The 17994-nt window shown below is 41.4% G+C and overlaps 1 protein-coding gene across 11 annotated transcripts in view; it reads left to right on the plus strand.

Annotated features, from left to right (window-relative positions):
* MTMR3 (myotubularin related protein 3) overlaps nucleotides 1-17994 on the plus strand; it is a 144443-nt gene that overhangs the window by 109476 nt on the left and 16973 nt on the right. For all 11 annotated transcript variants that reach the window (XM_081251635.1, XM_081251633.1, XM_081251630.1 and 8 more), the window contains 6 exons: nucleotides 1195-1361; nucleotides 7705-7801; nucleotides 10345-10458; nucleotides 15655-15860; nucleotides 16396-16527; nucleotides 17757-17868. In XM_081251635.1, coding sequence (XP_081107761.1) covers nucleotides 1195-1361; nucleotides 7705-7801; nucleotides 10345-10458; nucleotides 15655-15860; nucleotides 16396-16527; nucleotides 17757-17868 — 828 coding nt within the window. The remainder of the gene's footprint in view (nucleotides 1-1194; nucleotides 1362-7704; nucleotides 7802-10344; nucleotides 10459-15654; nucleotides 15861-16395; nucleotides 16528-17756; nucleotides 17869-17994) is intronic.

Raw genomic sequence — 17994 nt, forward strand, 5'->3', positions numbered from 1 at the left:
TTGCTTTTTAGCCATTGAGATTTGGCTTGCTTTTGATAGATACTGGTTATAACTCACAGTTTTAAAAGGTTGCTTATTAATTACTCAATTTTAGATACTGCATTTAAAAATATAAAGTATTTTTTTTTTTTTTTTTTTTTTTTTTTTTTTTGGCTGTATGTGGGCCTCTCACTGTTGTGGCCTCTCCCCTTGTGGAGCACAGGCTCCGGACGCCAGGCTCAGCGGCCATGGCTCACGGGCCCAGCCGCTCCACAGCATGTGGGATCTTCCCGAACCGGGGCACGAACCCGTGTCCCCTGCATCGGCAGGCGGACTCTCAACCACTGCGCCACCAGGGAAGCCCATAAAGTATTTTTTACACTAATTATTTTAACCTCCTACTTATATATACTGAAAATTGCACTTGATAATAGAATTGTTTTGTTCTCTACATGGTAACATCTGAAAGTTTCAGTGTAATGTATCTTATTTTCGATTTAAAGTTGCTGATTTATTCTAATTGCTAAATAGATAAATTTTGAAATTATTCCCTTGGCTAAAAGTACTGTGAACTATGTTTGAGCTTGCTGTAATAATGTCATAACAAAACAAAAAGAACTTCTTTAAACATATTCTTTGAGAAGGACAACCATAAAGCTTTGGTGGAAGAAGTGGAATAAAACCCCATTCCTGGAAGAGAATGACTGCCATTTTACTTTAATAATTGTCAGTCTCAGAAGAGATTTTATTAGTCTAAAAAAATAGGTTTTCCACATGTCCAGCTTTCTTCTTCTTGACATTTAGCACCATTGGCTAAAATTTGTTGGACATATTTTGTCATTATAAATCATAAACATTAGACCACCTCTAGTGCTTTTTTTTTTTTTTTTTTTTTTGCGGTACGCGGGCCTCTCACTGTTGTGGCCTCTCCCGTTGTGGAGCACAGGCTCCGGACGCACAGGCTCAGCAGCCATGGCTCACAGGCCCAGCCGCTCCACGGCATGTGGGATCCTCCCGGACCGGGGCACGAACCCGTGTCCCCTGCATCAGCAGGCGGACTCTCAACCGCTGCGCCACCAGGGAAGCCCCTTCTAGTGCTTTTTTGACTATAGTTATCATTTCACTGTGAGTAGGCACTCTTGAAATGGTGGCTACCCTTAGGTTTCATTGTCAGCTGTCTTCTGATTACATTTGTACTTGTTTGGCTTTACAAAGGTGTCAGTTCTCAACCTTTGAGCAGTGTCAAGAGTGGCTGAAGAGACTGAACAATGCAATCCGACCACCTGCTAAAATAGAAGATCTCTTCTCATTTGCATACCACGCTTGGTGCATGGAGGTCTACGCCAGTGAAAAAGAGCAACATGGAGACCTGTGCAGGCCAGGTAGGCCTTTCTAAAACGTGCAGATGGTGACTTTATTGAAATACTGCTTGAGATATCCATAACATGAAATGGGACTCCTAAGCATTCGTATATTTAATCAGTATACTTTTCATGGAGCATGTAGCATTTGCCCATCATTCTTCTAAGCTCAATGGAAGATGTTTCCTACCTTTCAGGGGGAAGGAAAGAACACTAGACTTGGCATCACGATTTACTGGGCCTGAGTAAAAACACCTAGGGTATGGGTGTTAGGGGAGCCCAGTGGAAGGGAGCCACGAGCGTTATATACATGTTTGCGAAGAATGCACATTTGAAGTGGCTTTTGAGTAGGCTTTGAAGGTTGAGTAAGAGTTCATTGATAACAGACTGGGGAAAAGAACTTCAGACAGAGCAAGTAGCATGAACAAAGGTACAGAAGTGTGAGGTTAGGCCACAGAATAATGGATTACAAAATGGCTTTTTGCTGTCTTTGAATTTCAAGTCATAGATTACCTTTTGTCACCCCTTTCATCTCACAGATGATGAAGCAGGTCCAGAGAGGCCAGGTGACTTTTCTCAGGACAAATAAAGAAGTTGGGCCTATATTGGAACCCAGGCTTCCTGGCTCCTCATGAAATCTTTGTCACACTCACTGTCTTTCTCCCTCAAAAATGGCATTGACAAAGTTCATGCTGTTTCTCTGTGTGTAGTTTTCTATAAATTGTATGTTGCTGTAAATAGAACTTTGCTGGTCCAGCACCGAATCTTTAACATGTCCAGCTTGGAAGCAACGTCTTGAATTCCTAAGCAGTGAAACGTTGTGAGCTTCCTTCCAATAAAGTTTACTCTAGAGACTTTTTCCTTTAAACCTCAATTTTCAGTCCTGAACCTTCAATATTAACAATTCTGCCCTGGGTTGTTTTAAACATTGGAGGCTAATCTAGCATGCTTGGATCCCTTTGTTTCCTGGCTCATTCACTGGTTAAAGCTTTTGGTTCATATATTTAATTAAATTATAGCAAACACAAACATATTTTTAAAGATGCTTTAATATGTACTTTTGTTTGACCCTCATGACCTTGTCAAACAGGCAGGATAGGCTGGTGTTTCTGTTTTGGGAGCCAAAGAAACGGAGTCTCAGAGTAAAACCTGTTGCCAAGTCCCACTGCTAGGCAGTGACAGAGCCAGGACTTGAACCCAGTTCTCAGCTATTGGGAGCTGACTGTATGGGGTGCTGTGGATACAGAGATGAAAAACAGAGGCACCTGCCCTTGTGGAGCCTCAGGGAAAGCCCCAGGAATCCAAGCTTCCCACAAGCCTGGTCAGCCAATGGAACCCAAAGTCGTTCACAAGAGTCACCCACACCAACCTTGGAAGGTGACGAGAATGTGCCTTAGCTGTCTCTCACTTCACTCCCTTTATCCGTTGCATCTTTCTTTTTCCTTCTTTATATGAGATGCCATTGTATTTTAATTTTTTTTGTTCATGGCTCTTTTCAAGTTTTTTTAGTTTTAAAAAAAGTAACGTTTACATGCAATGAGATGCACAAATCTTACATGTATATTTGCTAAGTTTTTAGCTATTATATCTTTTTTTTTTTTTTTTTTTTTTTTCTTTTTGCGGTATGCGGGCCTCTCACTGTTGTGGCCTCTCCCGTTGCGGAGCACAGGCTCCGGATGCGCAGGCCCAGCGGCCATGGCTCACGGGCCCAGCCGCTCCGCGGCATATGGGATCCTCCCAGACCGGGGCACGAACCCGTATCCCCTGCATCGGCAGGCGGACTCTCAACCACTGCGCCACCAGGGAGGCCCTATTATATCTTATTTATTAGATTTTTCATCTCTACCATCTCCTAGGATAATGAAGTTATTGAGTGTATCTTGCTGTATTATGTTATATAAGAACTTTGATTTGTTTAAGGCTCTTAACTCCAAGAGGCATTCCCTAGTTTTGGGTTGCCAGTGTTTAGTTAACAAGGCTTGAATTTCTCCTAACCTGTTTCTCTCACAACCACAGACTGAAAATTCCTCATCTTTAGATGATTCCTTATTCCCTTGATAATTTAGTTTCTTTAGGATTTGAGTCAACTCTTAGACTATTCCTAAGATGTGTCAGATCAAAACTTCACTCCTGTCTATTAATTATAGATGGCTTTGTTCTGAGCTGAGATGACTTTGGTCCCCAGGTCTTTCCCTTTTTGAAGATATTTGGTATTCGTTGGCCACCAGGACATCCAATTTCCTGTCTTTTCATGGGTTTGTGATGGATGGAGGCATTTGGGGGTTAGAATACTGATTTAGGAACTAGAAAACCTGAATTCAAACCTGTACTCTACCATTTAATTTTAAAAATTAATACTGGGCAAGCCATTTATCCTCTCTGTACTTTAGTTTCTTTTGTTCTTCAAAGTGAGACATTTTTCTTCTTCCTGCCCAAGCTGATCTGGATATTCTGAAGATCAAATCTGTTAATGCTGGAGAGTTCAATTCAGTAAATGTTTGAGTGCCTCCTATGTGCCATGCTTGTGAATACATTTTGGAAATTATGAATATACAAGACGGTGCCATTGTAACTGATTGGAACTTTATGAGTAAAGGTTGTATTTTCTTTTCAATATATACATTCCACACTGAAGTCAACCTGCTACAACTCACATGCAATCTTACTGTACTTCAGTGACTTGGTTTGAGTGTGTGTATATATGTATGGCTTTTTCCTTTTATATATTTTCACTGTGGAGTACAGAGGAAAACCTGCTTTTAAAAAATACTGTGGTTTGGAGTCCGCCTGCCGATGCAGGGGACACGGGTTCGTGCCCCGGTCCAGGAAGATCCCACATGACGTGGAGCGGCTGGGCCCGTGAGCAATGCCGCTGAGCCTGCGCGTCCGGAGCCTGTGCTCTGCAACGGGAGAGGCCACAACAGTGAGAGGCCCGTGTACTGCAAAAAAAAAAAAAAAAAAAAAAAAAGAACAGGGTTCAAAAAAAAAAAAAGAATGGACTGGACTTCCCTGGTGGTACAGTGGTTAAGAATCTTCCTGCCAATGCAGGGGACACGGGTTTGAGCCCTCGTCTGGGAAGATCCCACATGCCGCAGAGCAACTCAGCCTGTGCACCACAACTACTGAGCCTGCGCTCTAGAGCCCGTGAGCCACAACTACTGAAGCCTGTGTGCCTAGAGCCCGTGCTCCGCAAATAGAGAAGCCACTTCAATGAGAAGACGGCACACCGCAACAAAGAGTAGCTCCCACTCGCCACAACTAGAGAGAGCCTGCACACAGCACCAAAGACCCAATGCAGCCAAAAATAAAATATAAATTAAAAATGAACAGGAGAAAATTAAAAAAAAAAAAAAAAGAATGGATTAAAGCTTAAAGCTTCTCTCCCATATGCTCAACATCCTTCTCATTTTAGCTGCCTTCTTGGTGACTGTTCTGTACTTCACCATTAATCTGGAGTCCTGACAGATGACTGGGCAATTCAGTTGCTATTTTAGTAGCATCAGACCCACATCTCTGACCTCTCTTCTATGATATACCCATTAAGCACATTTTGATTAACTATGAATAGCATGACTCTGGGTCATACACTGTTGTGCAGCTGCCTGTTTCGTATAAAGTAAAGCCCTTGTCAGCAGAGTCCATTTTCTGAGTTTAAATGCATCCAGTGTACATCTAGACGACTGCACTGGGACCTTTGTTCATAGAAAAGAAGGATTCTTCCCTCCGTATTTGAAAATCTGGGCAGGCTAGTTCTCACCTTCTCTGACTCTGATACTGTTCTTCCTCACTATCCCAGGCCTTTAAGTTGTGTATAATTGTAGGCTTGAATACTCAGAATCACCGGGAAGCTAGACTTTTGGGGGGAAATTTTTTTTAGACTGCTGGTTGACACTGTGGTTATGATAGAGGGATTTACTGCTTTAAAATTTTTTCATTCCCATTAAAATAAGAATTGCTACACTGTGGTGTAAGAAATACAAAATGTTAAAAAGGGACAGATCCTCATTTGGGGATGGGGGAGGCACACAGGAAGGGTTGAAATGGAAATACAAAGCTAAACAAATAAATTGGGGTATTACAGCATATCTAATGTTGAATCAATGGAGACATGAGAATTCTGAGAGGGGAGTTCTTAAGGGAAATCCAGCAATATATGTGCTTGGCATGCACTTTTCTGGCAGAATAAACACAAGTGAACTTATAACACAATTTAGCAGAAGCCAGTTGAATTACTCATGTATGTAAGGTCTGCTGCTAAATTTTTTTTTCAAGCAGTGGTTTTCAAACTAGGTTGTGATCCACCAGTAGGTCATGAAATCAAAGTTTTAAGAAATGAAATATGAAATGAAAATTCAGGATAGAAAATACCAATGTATCACACACATAGTAAGGGTGGGTATTTTGTGAAACTTAAAAAATAAATATGTCGTATTTAATTGTGATGTAAAACATTCTTATTGTGGGTTGTGATGGTCAGTTTCAAAGTTGAAGTTGATGAAGTCACTGCTTTGGAGGATACAAAGATAATTAAAACTCTTCGCAAGGAACTTGAAACAACAGATTTTCTGTGCTCACTACTCAGTATATATTTCTTGTGTGTAGCTCAGAATTTCATGCCAGGGATGGTAATTCTAAGCCCTTTCTTGGGCAATTGTTCTATGTAGAAAACTGCCTGAGGAGGAGGGGAAGGAGGTGGGAGAGGAGGAGGAGGAGGTTCTTGTTATTTTGCCAGTGATTATTTTAAAGTTATAGAAGATCCTATTTAGAGTATGTGTTTAAGATAGAGGTACTAATGTAAATGACCATTGATTAAAATACCTTTACCTTTTGCAAAGACTTGGAGCTGTATCCCAGGTTGGGGAAAATCTTGTCATTAATTAATGAACTTGGAAGTTGCCATAGTTCTTACAGCTTTTATATTGGGATTAAAAGTGAAAGATTCCCTGTGTAGAATTATTGATGGTCACCATTCCTTGCAATTTGTAGACAGCGCTCCAATACAGGTAGCTTTTTCCTATTTGGAAGATTATATTGCTTTTAAAACTTTTCCAAAATGGGATAGATTCAGTTGATTATTTCTTCCTGCATCTCTGAACCTCACCTTTTTATAGCTCTCCTTCAGGAAACATATAATACTTAGTTTAAGCTCAAGAAAAGCAGTTTAAATGGGAAGTAGTTTTATAGACTTGTCCTTCATTCAAGTAATTGCTATTTCGTATTCTGAAGCTATTCTCCCAGGGAGAGCAAAGCTTTGATCACCAGTGCTGGCTGTTTTATGCTTTTGTTACTGTAGTTTCTCCCAGCCCCCACCAGTATTTATTTTACAACCTATAATACTGTATGTTAGAGATACTGCTTAATGGTTTGTTTTGTTGTTGTTGTTTATTTGTTTTTTATAAAATTACTGCTCTAGGACTGTTTTCAGGGAAGGAAGTTATTTCAGATTTAATGACTTTTATGTTCGGTTCATTTCTGCCTTTGTTGCTTGCTGTCTTGAAGAAGCAGCCAAATTCATTAGGGCAAATGTAGGCAGGTTATACTTGTTTGGGTGGATGTTCTTACAAATGCTCAGCACTGTAGTTACTAGTGTGATGTTTCTTGAGATTCCTGGGTACTGGCAGTTAAAACTCCCATGATCTTTTAACTGCAATTCTGTAATCTGTAAGGTTCTGAAAATCAAAAGATTTTTATTTTATTTGGTAGTTTGACTTGATCTGAACTATTTGTTGCTTTATTTATCTCATTTAGTGTGAATTATCTATGCATTTCACTGTAACGATGTTAACGTTTGGTTAATGCTGTTGATATCATTAACCCAGTATTATTATACATGCACACCTTAAAATCCAGAAAATTCAGGTTCTGAAATCTGGCCCAAAGTGTTTCTCATGAGGAGTTATAGGTCTGTGCTGCCATTCTTGATGAACTTGTTGATTTTATTTCTTATGTATACCATCAGTCTCAGTGTGGAAATGGGAAAGTAGCCAGTATAGGGATAAGAACATGGGTTTTGAGATGAGACAGACCTGCCATAATAATCACCTCAGTCTCAGTTTTGTCCTCTGTAAAATGAGCCCAGTGATACTACTCTCAAATTTGATAGTAGTGATTAGATAATATTCTTTTTTTGTTTTTTAGTTTATTTTAAATTGAAGAGATAATACTAATTTTTAATTAAAATCAAAATTAATTTCCTCATTTCTTCTTATAGTCTTATCCTGGCAGGAGATTTTTTTAAACTAAATATGTTATTTATACAACACCTTTTTAAACATAACTGAGCAGGGTAGCAATGCTTTCATTCCACCTGTTGTGGAAAATCGTATTCATTTCGTCCTTTCTCCTATCTGTCTGTGGTTCCTAGGGGAACACGTAACATCACGGTTTAAAAACGAAGTGGAGCGGATGGGTTTTGATATGAACAACGCCTGGAGGATTTCCAACATCAATGAAAAGTACAAGTGAGTTGTATTTGATCCCTGTGGACTGTGTTTCATGGCCCCTGCCTTTGCAAGAAACCCCAGTTCTCATGTGGCAGAACATTTGAATTTAGACTTCTTCTTTGAAATGGAGTTTTATTTATTAAATCTAAATGCCTCATCTTCAGCGTACTTCTGGGCCTTCTGTTCCCATTGCTATCACTGGAGTGGAAAGAGATCCTTACTTATAGTAGGATCCTGGAACCTTCCTTTCTGTCCCCTCCTATTCTTCCTGGCATATGCATGTCTAGATAATATTGTGCTTACCTGTAGACAGGGAGTTTCTATTGTTCTCATCACTGCTTGACATCACATTAGAGATAAGATTAGTGATCTCAGAAGCAGTGATAAAACACTTAGGAGTTGGTTTTTACTGTAATTTTACTCCAGATCCTATGAAATAGGCTACCGTATTATTCTCTAATTTGTTGATCTAAAACTAATGTCTCAGCTATGATCGCTTAACCATTAAATGTTAATGTAACCATTATTAAATATTTCCCATTACCTATTTCCCTCAAAGGTATAAGAACTTTGGTAGGGGAGGGCAGTTAACTACTGTGATTTTGGTGATCCAAATTTCTATAAAACAAAAGAAAATTGTCCAGAATTTTAAAATTAACATATCCTTCTCCTCTTAAGTTTCCCTGCAGCAATTGGAGGCCTTAATCACTCTGTTGTCCTTCCAGCTGCCTCAAATTGTAATAGGTATTTTCCTGAACTGTTTGTGGGTAGCCACTGGAGCATTTCATTTTTTGTTGGAAAAACAACAGCTAATTACTACGCACAGCTCTTAACATGGACCTTGGCCAAGGAGGTGGTGTGAAGAATCAGGAGCTACAGACATGTCATACTTTTGCCTGTTCTCAATGACAGGTCACATTAGAGAATTGAGGTGGAGAGAGGAGGGGCGTCCTCAGGGAGCCTGAGGCTGCCACAGGCTTTGCTCACATGTAACCCACCTTTCCTATACTGGAAACTGGTTATCTACAAGTGAGAAGCTCATACTTGCTGAAGAGCTGACTACTAGGTAATGTAATCCTTAGAGAACAAGGAATATAGTGATCCAGAATATTGGGTGAAGTAAAACAAAACCTGAATTAAGCTAAGCTTGTTGAGAAAAAGTTTTTCAGTTCAAAAGCTAGTGGTTTTCAGAAATCTTTTTAATATGGATTTAAAAAATTAACTTCTTTGAGTCCACTATTTCCACTTCAGAACCAGCCTTCAGGACATTGAAAAGTTCTTCGTACTACAAAGGAAGAATAAGTGCCAAATTTACTCTTAAGTTTAAAAGAAGATAAAAGGAACAAGTCTCATGGTTAGAGTGTTAATTTATAATCTGTGTCCTGGGTTATTTTTAGGAGTTTGTAGATAGGTATTAGGAAGTTTGTGGAGCTACTTTTGGTCAGTCTCCCTTCTCCTGGTTAGGCTTTTGAATTCCTGATACTTAATCTGGAAATTGAGAATAAGAGAGAGAGATTTAGTGCAGAATGATCAGAACCCTCAATTCCTAAGCAGTTTGTATTTTTCTGCCTCTTCCCCTAATGCATAGAGTAGGTAGGGCATGGTGGTAGAGATGGTGGTAGTGGAGGACGAGGAGCAGTTTGTATATTTTTGGGTTTGGATTAAATGTCTTATTGCCTTCACTATTGAGAAGGAATATTGGGTTTCCCAGAGAGAGACATGTCTTGTAAGTAAAAAACCTGTCAGAAATAATGCTTTCTAGGGCACCAGCTTGACTAGTATGTGCCTACTAGTATTTTCCCTAATGAAAACAGCTTTTCTTATGCAACATGGTAAATCAACTATAATATAAAATAAAAGTTAAATTTAAAAAAGAGAAAAACAGCCTTTTCCCCTTGAGTGTAGTTTATTCTGAAGTATGTTTATAGAAATTATGATTAATAGCATATTCACATTACTAACTTGGCTTAATGGAGCTACGATTATGTATGCAGATGGGGCTGACCCATAGTGCTCTATCTGTATACCCACGGCTGCACCTGTTACCTATAATTAGGACACCCTGTTTGGTTCACATCAAAGAATATGTTAGTAATCCTATGATGTCTCTGGAAACTTGAAATTGTGGGCTCTTGCCCTTCTTCTCATGTTTCCCTGAAAGACTGAGGGTCTGGTAGAGGTAACACAGACTTCCACCTCTGCAGTTGGACTGGGCATTTGTGTAGTTAGAAATGACCCACATATTGGTTACAACAGTTACAGTGGAGTAACTGCCTCTCAACTCCCCTTTTTACATTGATAGTTAAGATCACCAGATTTCCAAAAGGCAGCATCAAGTGGAACAATCCAAGATAGTATCATTTGACATATACATAAGTAAACACTTAAGGCACCCCATTCTGCTGAGCAGGCCAAGACTCAGGTAATGCTCCTCATTGCCTTTTTACTGGCTCTGGGGTAGCTTGATCGACATCCTTCTGCTGGCTCACTCATGTCTCTCCCTCTTCTCCCCCCCCTCTCTGTCTTCTTCCCTTCTCCCTCTTCCTCACCTTCCCTGTTAGGCTGTGTGGTAGCTATCCACAGGAGCTCATAGTGCCTGCTTGGATCACTGACAAAGAACTAGAAAGTGTCGCAAGCTTCAGGTCCTGGAAGCGCATCCCCGCCGTCGTCTACAGGTAAGTAAGCCTGGCCAGACCCAGCTTGGTCTGGTGCTACTGCCCACTGCACGTGGTCTGCTGCCTCTCTTGCTGCTAACCTGGGGGTGGGGTGGGGGGTGGTCAGGGAACTTTCCAGGTTATTCTGTACTTCCTTATTGCTGAAGCTGCTCGTCCAGTCATATACCAGTAATTCATCTGGAACACTACCTGATGATTCAGTTGACACTGAAAAGAACATTTTAATAGAAAAGTGGCTGGACTTGCTATTTTAAGATCCTTCTGACATTCTGTGGGAAGATAATGTGCTCATTGCATTTAGCTTCAGATGTTGGCCTTTGGATTAAGAGAGATGAACCCGGGCTTCCCTGGTGGCGCAGTGGTTGAGAGTCCGCCTGCCAATGCAGGGCACACGGGTTCGAGTCCTGGTCTGGGAAGATCCCACATGCCACGGAGCAGCTGGCCCCGTGAGCCACAATTACTGAGCCTGCGCGTCTGGAGCCTGTGCTCCGCAACAAGAGAGGCCGCAATAGTGAGAGGCCCGCGCAGCGCGATGAGGAGTGGCCCCCACTTGCCACAACTAGAGAAAGCCCTCGCACAGAAATGAAGACCCAACACAGCCATAAATAGATAAAAATAAATAAATAAATAATAATTTTAAAAAAATGCTTATTAAAAAAAAAAAAGAGAGATGAACCCTAGAAAGTACAAATTGGGAGTGTAGATTTGAGTCCTTTGTGATTGTCTTTGTGGTTGAAACTTTGACACATGGAAGGAGGTCTGCTTTGAGAGGGAGCATTTAGAGAAGAAGGCTAGGGCTTGGCTGGATAGATGCTATCAGAGATCAAAGGAGGGAGAGTCAAGGGAGGCAGGTCCTAGAAAGGGGTGGTGGTGCGGTGACGAGCACAGATTTTAGAATTCAGGTCTTCTCTCTGACACGCCTTGCTGTGGCACCTTGAGTAAGTCCCCTAACTGACCTCAGCCTGTTCCCAGTTAGTAAAATGGGAATGATGTTCTTACTTCACAGGTATGCTGCGACATCTGAATGAAGCACTGGGCTTCCTAAGCAATGTCTGGAGTAGGTTGTATTCCTGAGGGCTGCTTTTATAATTCAGTGACTAGCTAGCTCAGTTCTCACAGAATCATGTTAAATTTTTAAGAAGTCATTCCCTCTTATTTTGGGACAGTTTCAGATGTCCTTGTAATATCACATTCTCCATTTCATTTTTCCAGTTTGCAGAAATTATGGACTCTCCTTGAATTCGGGCCAAACCAGTGAGGTTTAGTTAGAAACTCATGCCAGGAGGCAGTCCATTGAAATACTGAGGTTGTAAGAAGGGGTTTATTTCCTTGTGGAATTCCCACTGAGGTAAGCAGCTTGTTTAGCCCATGGAAGGCAGATTCTGATGCCCACACTGAAGAGGGAGAGATGGAAAAGTACGTATTTGCTTCTGTCCCAGTGGAACCCATTAAGTTTTCAGCCTCAGTTTTCATCACCGTTTTCAGACACTCCTAGAAAAGTAGGTCACCAAATTTACCTATCACTCAAGTGGTAAGGATGACACAGGAATTAGAGAGAGCAGTGAAAGCTGAAAGGATTAATGAGTCTTATCAGTGATCGGCCCAGCTCAAATAGGGAAAGCAGCCAGCTGCTGCTCTGCGGACAGCAGCTGTGTTAGATCAGCAGCCCTGGCATTTGTGAGGTTTGCTGACTTTGAGCATAAGGGGAAAGGATTCTCATTCTCAAAGTAAGGGTCTTTTCTTTTTTTTTTTTTTTTGCGGTACGCGGGCCTCTTACTGTTGTGGCCTCTCCCGTTGCGGGGCACAGGCTCCGGACGCGCAGGCTCAGGAGCCATGGCTCACGGGCCCAGCCGCTCCGCGGCACGTGGGATCTTCCCGGACGGGGGCACGAACCCGTGTCCCCTGCATCGGCAGGCGTACTCTCAACCACTGCGCCACCAGGGAAGCCCCTCAAAGTAAGGGTCTTTTGGTGAATTCTCCCTGTTGGTAGAGAGGCCTAAAAGTGTAGGCTGAAGAAAAACTTAGAGTAAACATGGGAAGCTTCTTTCCCCTTCCAAAGTTTATTCCAGAGGGCATAAGCTTCCCTAGCTCAGGTGGCAGGATGCTTCTGAATCTAACATGTGTTTACTGAATGTAGTTGTCTGTAAATTGCAGTAATGACTCCTGAGGTTGCTAGCAGCAGTTACTTGACAGCACCATGCTGAACCAGCACCTGATTTAGTGCTTTCTCCTATGGTGATGAGAGAGTGCTTAATTGGATTTATTATTGAAGACAGATTGCTTTAACACAGAAAGATGGTGCGAAGGGCGCCCATCTGTAGTGCAATTCACAGCTCTCCCCCTTTGTGCATTGAGTGATTGTTAGAAACTTCTAGTCATTTAGGGAGTTGATTAACACTAACTTAAGGATAGTTTAAACATTTGTATCTTTCTATATAAAATTGAAGCATTTAGTGTTTAGTAGGGGACTCATACATTGGACATCTTAATTTTTATGTTTCCTTGTTCTATTTGTAAAATGATGGAAATGCTCTTTAGTGATTTTTAGCTGTAGTGTTTTCGTTCTCTTTCATGCAATCTAAAGCATTTAGAAGACTGCAGAAAACTTCACTGCTTATTGCAGCAGTTCAGTTGCAATCTAGCTATTATAATACTATGGCCCTTAGGGAATTCCCTGGCAGTCCAGTGGTTAGGTAGGACTCCTGCTTCCACTGCAGGGGACACAGGTTCGATCCCTGGTGGGGAAAGTAAGATCCTGCATGCCGCGTGGTGCGGCCAAAAAAAAATAATGTGGCCCTTAAAACCCAAGACCCAGGCTGACGAGTGCCATCTACTGTTCCTCTCCAGCATTGCTGGGAAAAATTTCAGAAGAAAAGGATGTGCAGGAAAGGCCCTGCCAGCCTGTCCTGTAAAGGGTTTGCTGTCAATCAGCTCATTGGTTACTCAGCACCTATTATAATATGCTAGGAGGCATTTTAAGAATCAGTGAGGCTTTATTTATAGTTTGGCTCCATTCAGCAGGTGACCCAATTGAATGTGTTGGCAATACACAAGTACTTTCCATTATTTGTCTCCTAATGAGGGAGGATTTAAAAACTACAAGCAAACTGATGGTTCCAGTGGAATTTGATTATTGCCAAATTTAATTTATTGCTTATGAGTTTTAGGATTGAAAACAAAAATCCTTCTCACGTTGTTCCTTGAACAAGATAAATAGATTCAATAGTCTGTTTGTTAAAAATCCATCTGTGCCCTACATGTGTTATATGTGTGTATGAATATATGTTTAGAGACAATTTTAATGGGAGTAAAAGACATTGACAGTTCTCTCTAGGATATAGAATTGGGAGACATTAAAATTTTTTGCTTACTAGCTTTTATATTATACTCATTTATTTTTAAAGTGAACTGATTACCTCTATAACTTCTAAAAACAGCTTTATTGAGATGTCACATACAATTCACCCTTTTAATGTGTATAGCTCAGTGATTTTTTTTCTAGTATATTCACAGTGTTGTGCAACCATCACTACAATTATTTTAGTACATTCTCACCACCCCAAAAAGAAACCCCAGACCCATTAGTAGCCACTCCGCATTCCCTCCCCAAGCTCCTTAGCTCTGAGTTATCATTAAATCTACATTCTGTCTCTATAGATTTACCTATTCTGGACACTATATAAATGGAATCATAGTATGTGGTCTTTCATAACTGACTTCTTTCACTTAGGAGCAATAACATACTCAAGGTTCATCCGTGTTGTAACATGTATTAGAACTTGATTCCTTTTCATTGCCAAATAATATTACCTTTATAACTTTTTAGTTGCTGAAATTGCCTAACTAAAATTCCTAATGAGGAAAAGCTTGAGTTTTTAGAGCATCTTAAGGTAGACTATGAGTATGATTTCTGGTCTTATTTCTTTTTTTTTTTTTTTTTTTTTTTTTTTTTGCGGTACGCGGGCCTCTCACTGTTGTGGCCTCTCCCGTTGCGGAGCACAGGCTCCAGACGCGCAGGCTCAGCGGCCATGGCTCACGGGCCCAGCCGCTCCACGGCATGTGGGATCTTCCCGGACCGGGGCATGAACCCGCATCCCCCGCATCGGCAGGCGGACTCTCAACCACTGCACCACCAGGGAAGCCCTGGTCTTATTTCTTGATAAAGGATCTTATCAGAGTATGGCTTATTGATGTCTATGCTATTCATTTCCTTCTAATAGTTTACAGAAGGGTGGCTGGCTCATTGAGCTATCTGCCTATAGTAAGAGCAGTTGTGATTCATGAAATGTCAGGAGGTTTTTTAAAGCAGTCCACTATGGGCCAGGTAAGTATTTCAGTCCCACGTGTGGGATCTTGTTTTGATAAGAATCCTCAAGCCAGCCCCAAGTGTACAGTTGTCCCTCGGAAGTCAGTGAGGAAACAAATGTTTGTCAGCATCTATTATGCTAGGATATTCAGGTGTAGTATTAAAAAGGAGAGATTAATACTTCATTATTAAGTGTGGTATTTGTAGTTTATTTTTTAACTGATTTTCCAAAAATAAATTTAAATATTCAAGTATTTTCTTTATGAATATTAATTTTTCTCTGACAATACACTTTTAAATACACTTTTATCATTTTGTTGGTTATTCTACAAAGGTCTCTAAAATGGTTTGATAATCAAGAAAGATGCAGATAGGTTTTGTTATTTTTTATTTTTAATTATTATTATTATTATTTTAAATATTTATTTGGCTGTGCCAGGTCTTGTTTGTGGCATGCAGGCTCTTTTAGTTGTGGCATGTGGGATCTAGTTCCCTGACCAGGGATCGATCCCGGGCCCCCTGCATTGGGAGCACGGAGTCTTAACCGCTGGACCACCAGGGAAGTCCCTAATTCTTACTTATTTATTTTTTGTCTGCACTGCACGGCATGTGGGATCTTAGTTCCCTGACCAGGGATCGAATCCGTGTCCCCTGTAGTGGAAGTGTGGAGTCTCAGCCACTGGACCGTCAGGGAAGTCCCGGGGTTTTGTTATTCTTGTTGCTGTATAAGACTTCTGCCCTGAGGGGACTTGAAGCTAACCCATCACTTACCTTCAGTCAAGCTGTTCATTAAGGCATTTAAAATCTACGATCTCACTTTTTGTATGAGCACAGAGCGTCTGAATGGGGCCACTGGGATGGGTACAGTTGTTGTCTTGCTCCCTGCACAGGCACCAGAGCAATGGAGCTGTCATTGCCCGCTGTGGACAGCCGGAGGTCAGCTGGTGGGGCTGGCGAAATGCTGATGATGAGCACCTGGTGCAGTCAGTAGCCAAAGCTTGTGCCTCCGACTCCCGATCCAGTGGCAGCAAGCTGTCAACTAGGAACAGTCCCCGAGACTTCCCCAATGCAGGAGACCTTTCTGATGTGGAGTTTGGTAAGGTGCTCCCTGGGCCTCTGGCAGCAGTTTTTATAGCATCTGAGAACCTTTTCTTGAAATGGCCTTCTTCTTATAAGACACAGAATTTGTTTCATAGGAGAGAGAGAGTGAAGCATCAGTTGATGGGATTGTTTGAGGAGTCATGGATCTTGGCAAAAACCAGAAGACCCTCTGTTTCAGACTTGGTTTAAGTGGACTAGAGTGTTTGTTGTCTTTCTTGCCATCGTGACAAAATGGAATATATATGTGATAGGGGACCTGCAGTGTCTCCAGACCATGGGGGAAAACACCAGGATTATGTTGTAGTCATTCTAGGACTACAGATGTAGAAATGCAGTATAGGAGATTGTAGGCAAAATAGAAAACAAACTAGAGAGAGAAGTCCTATTGTATTAATGTAGTTTTGCTTAGGTGGATTTCACTTAATCGAGTTTTTTGGGTACTGTAATAAGTGTCTGTAGTTCTTATTTTGCGACAATTCTGGGAGAGACAGGTTCATTTAGTTTTTCCTTCCTGCTCCTGATGTCCCTAGATTCTTCTCTGTCAAATGCTTCAGGAGCAGAGAGTTTAGCTGTCCAACCACAGAAGCTTTTGATCTTGGATGCACGCTCCTATGCAGCAGCTGTGGCGAACCGAGCCAAAGGAGGAGGCTGTGAATGCCCAGGTGAGGTGCACAGTGCTTTCGTCCCTGACCCTCTGTCCCTGTGAGTCCACCCCATGCCCAGCTGGGTCTTAGTTCTCAATTTGAAGTGAATGGAAAGCCATGTTCCTCATCCTGTCTTGAGACAGCCAGAGCTCCTTCTTGGATTCTTAATACTGTATGCTCTTTTTAAGGGAGAAATGGAGGAGGAGGTGCAGTGAAACCAAAGAATCTTCCTTCCCTGTGCCAACTTTTAGGTGATAAGGAAAGTAAATCCTCTCCCATAATAAGACCTGTTATGTTTGGAAACTTCTTTAGCAGCTCAATTTCTCAGCCTTCTAAATGCTTTTTTTGTGGTTTTTTTTTTTTTTTTTTTTTTTTTCCTTTTTGGCGGTATGCGGGCCTCTCACTGTTGTGGCCTCTCCCGTTGCGGAGCACAGGCTCCGGATGCGCAGGCCCAGTGGCCATGGCTCACGGGCCCAGCCGCTCCGCAGCATATGGGATCCTCCCAGACCGGGGCACGAACCCGTATCCCCTGCATCGGCAGGCGGACTCTCAACCACTGCGCCACCAGGGAGGCCCGCTTTTTTTGTGTTTGACAGTGGGTATGCTCATTACTAGCCTCACAGAAAACTCCTCACATGACTTTTACTTAGAAAACATGGGGTAGAAATTGAAGCAGCAAATACAAAACTCTAGCAAAGTGCCTCAGTCTTGACCTATAACACCCCTACTGTTTGAACGCTGGCTTTCTCCAGGGAAGGACCTGTTAGGTGCCAGTTGTGTGCTGTTGGAGCAGGTAGAGGCACTGAGCTCCTTTTTCAGATGTGAGCTAAGCTGGAATCTAAAAGCAGTTATACCAAGGTGAAATTTGAATGCAGAAATGCATGGTTCTGCTACGTTCTTTTCCAAGAGATTCCAGAGATGCAAGTTAGGAGAGGCCCAAGAAGTAAACCTGGGGTAAGGTGGAAGTATGCACATCTTTTTTTTAAAAAAAATAACAGCTTCTATTTTATATCAGTATCTTCTTCACAAATCTAACCTTCCTTTTTGAAAAGACAGCTAAAAATCAAGCACTCATAATAAAGTCCTCTCATAATAAAGGACTGAACTAATAGGCATCAAAACATTGGCATTTCATGAGTCGGCAGCTACAGTGGGTTTGTTTTATAGCCAGTTTGCTCCTTTTAAATTTGGCCATTTGGACTTTAAATTCAACATATTTGTGTTCTCTTTGTTGTTATTCTCTCCAGAGTATTACCCGAACTGTGAAGTTGTTTTTATGGGGATGGCAAATATTCATTCAATTCGGAGGAGTTTTCAGTCTCTGCGATTGCTGTGCACACAGATGCCAGATCCGGGAAAGTAAGACCTTGGCTTTGGCTTTAAGTTTGCACTGATTTTTTTTTTTTTTTTTTAATGAGTTTGAAGGTGTCTTTCTATTTTTTGGTAAATTTCAGTTTAACTTTCAGAGTCCATGGTTATTCTTAC

Source organism: Mesoplodon bidens, assembly GCF_964165515.1.
Source record: "Mesoplodon bidens genome assembly, chromosome: 13".
NCBI lineage: Eukaryota > Metazoa > Chordata > Mammalia > Artiodactyla > Ziphiidae > Mesoplodon > Mesoplodon bidens.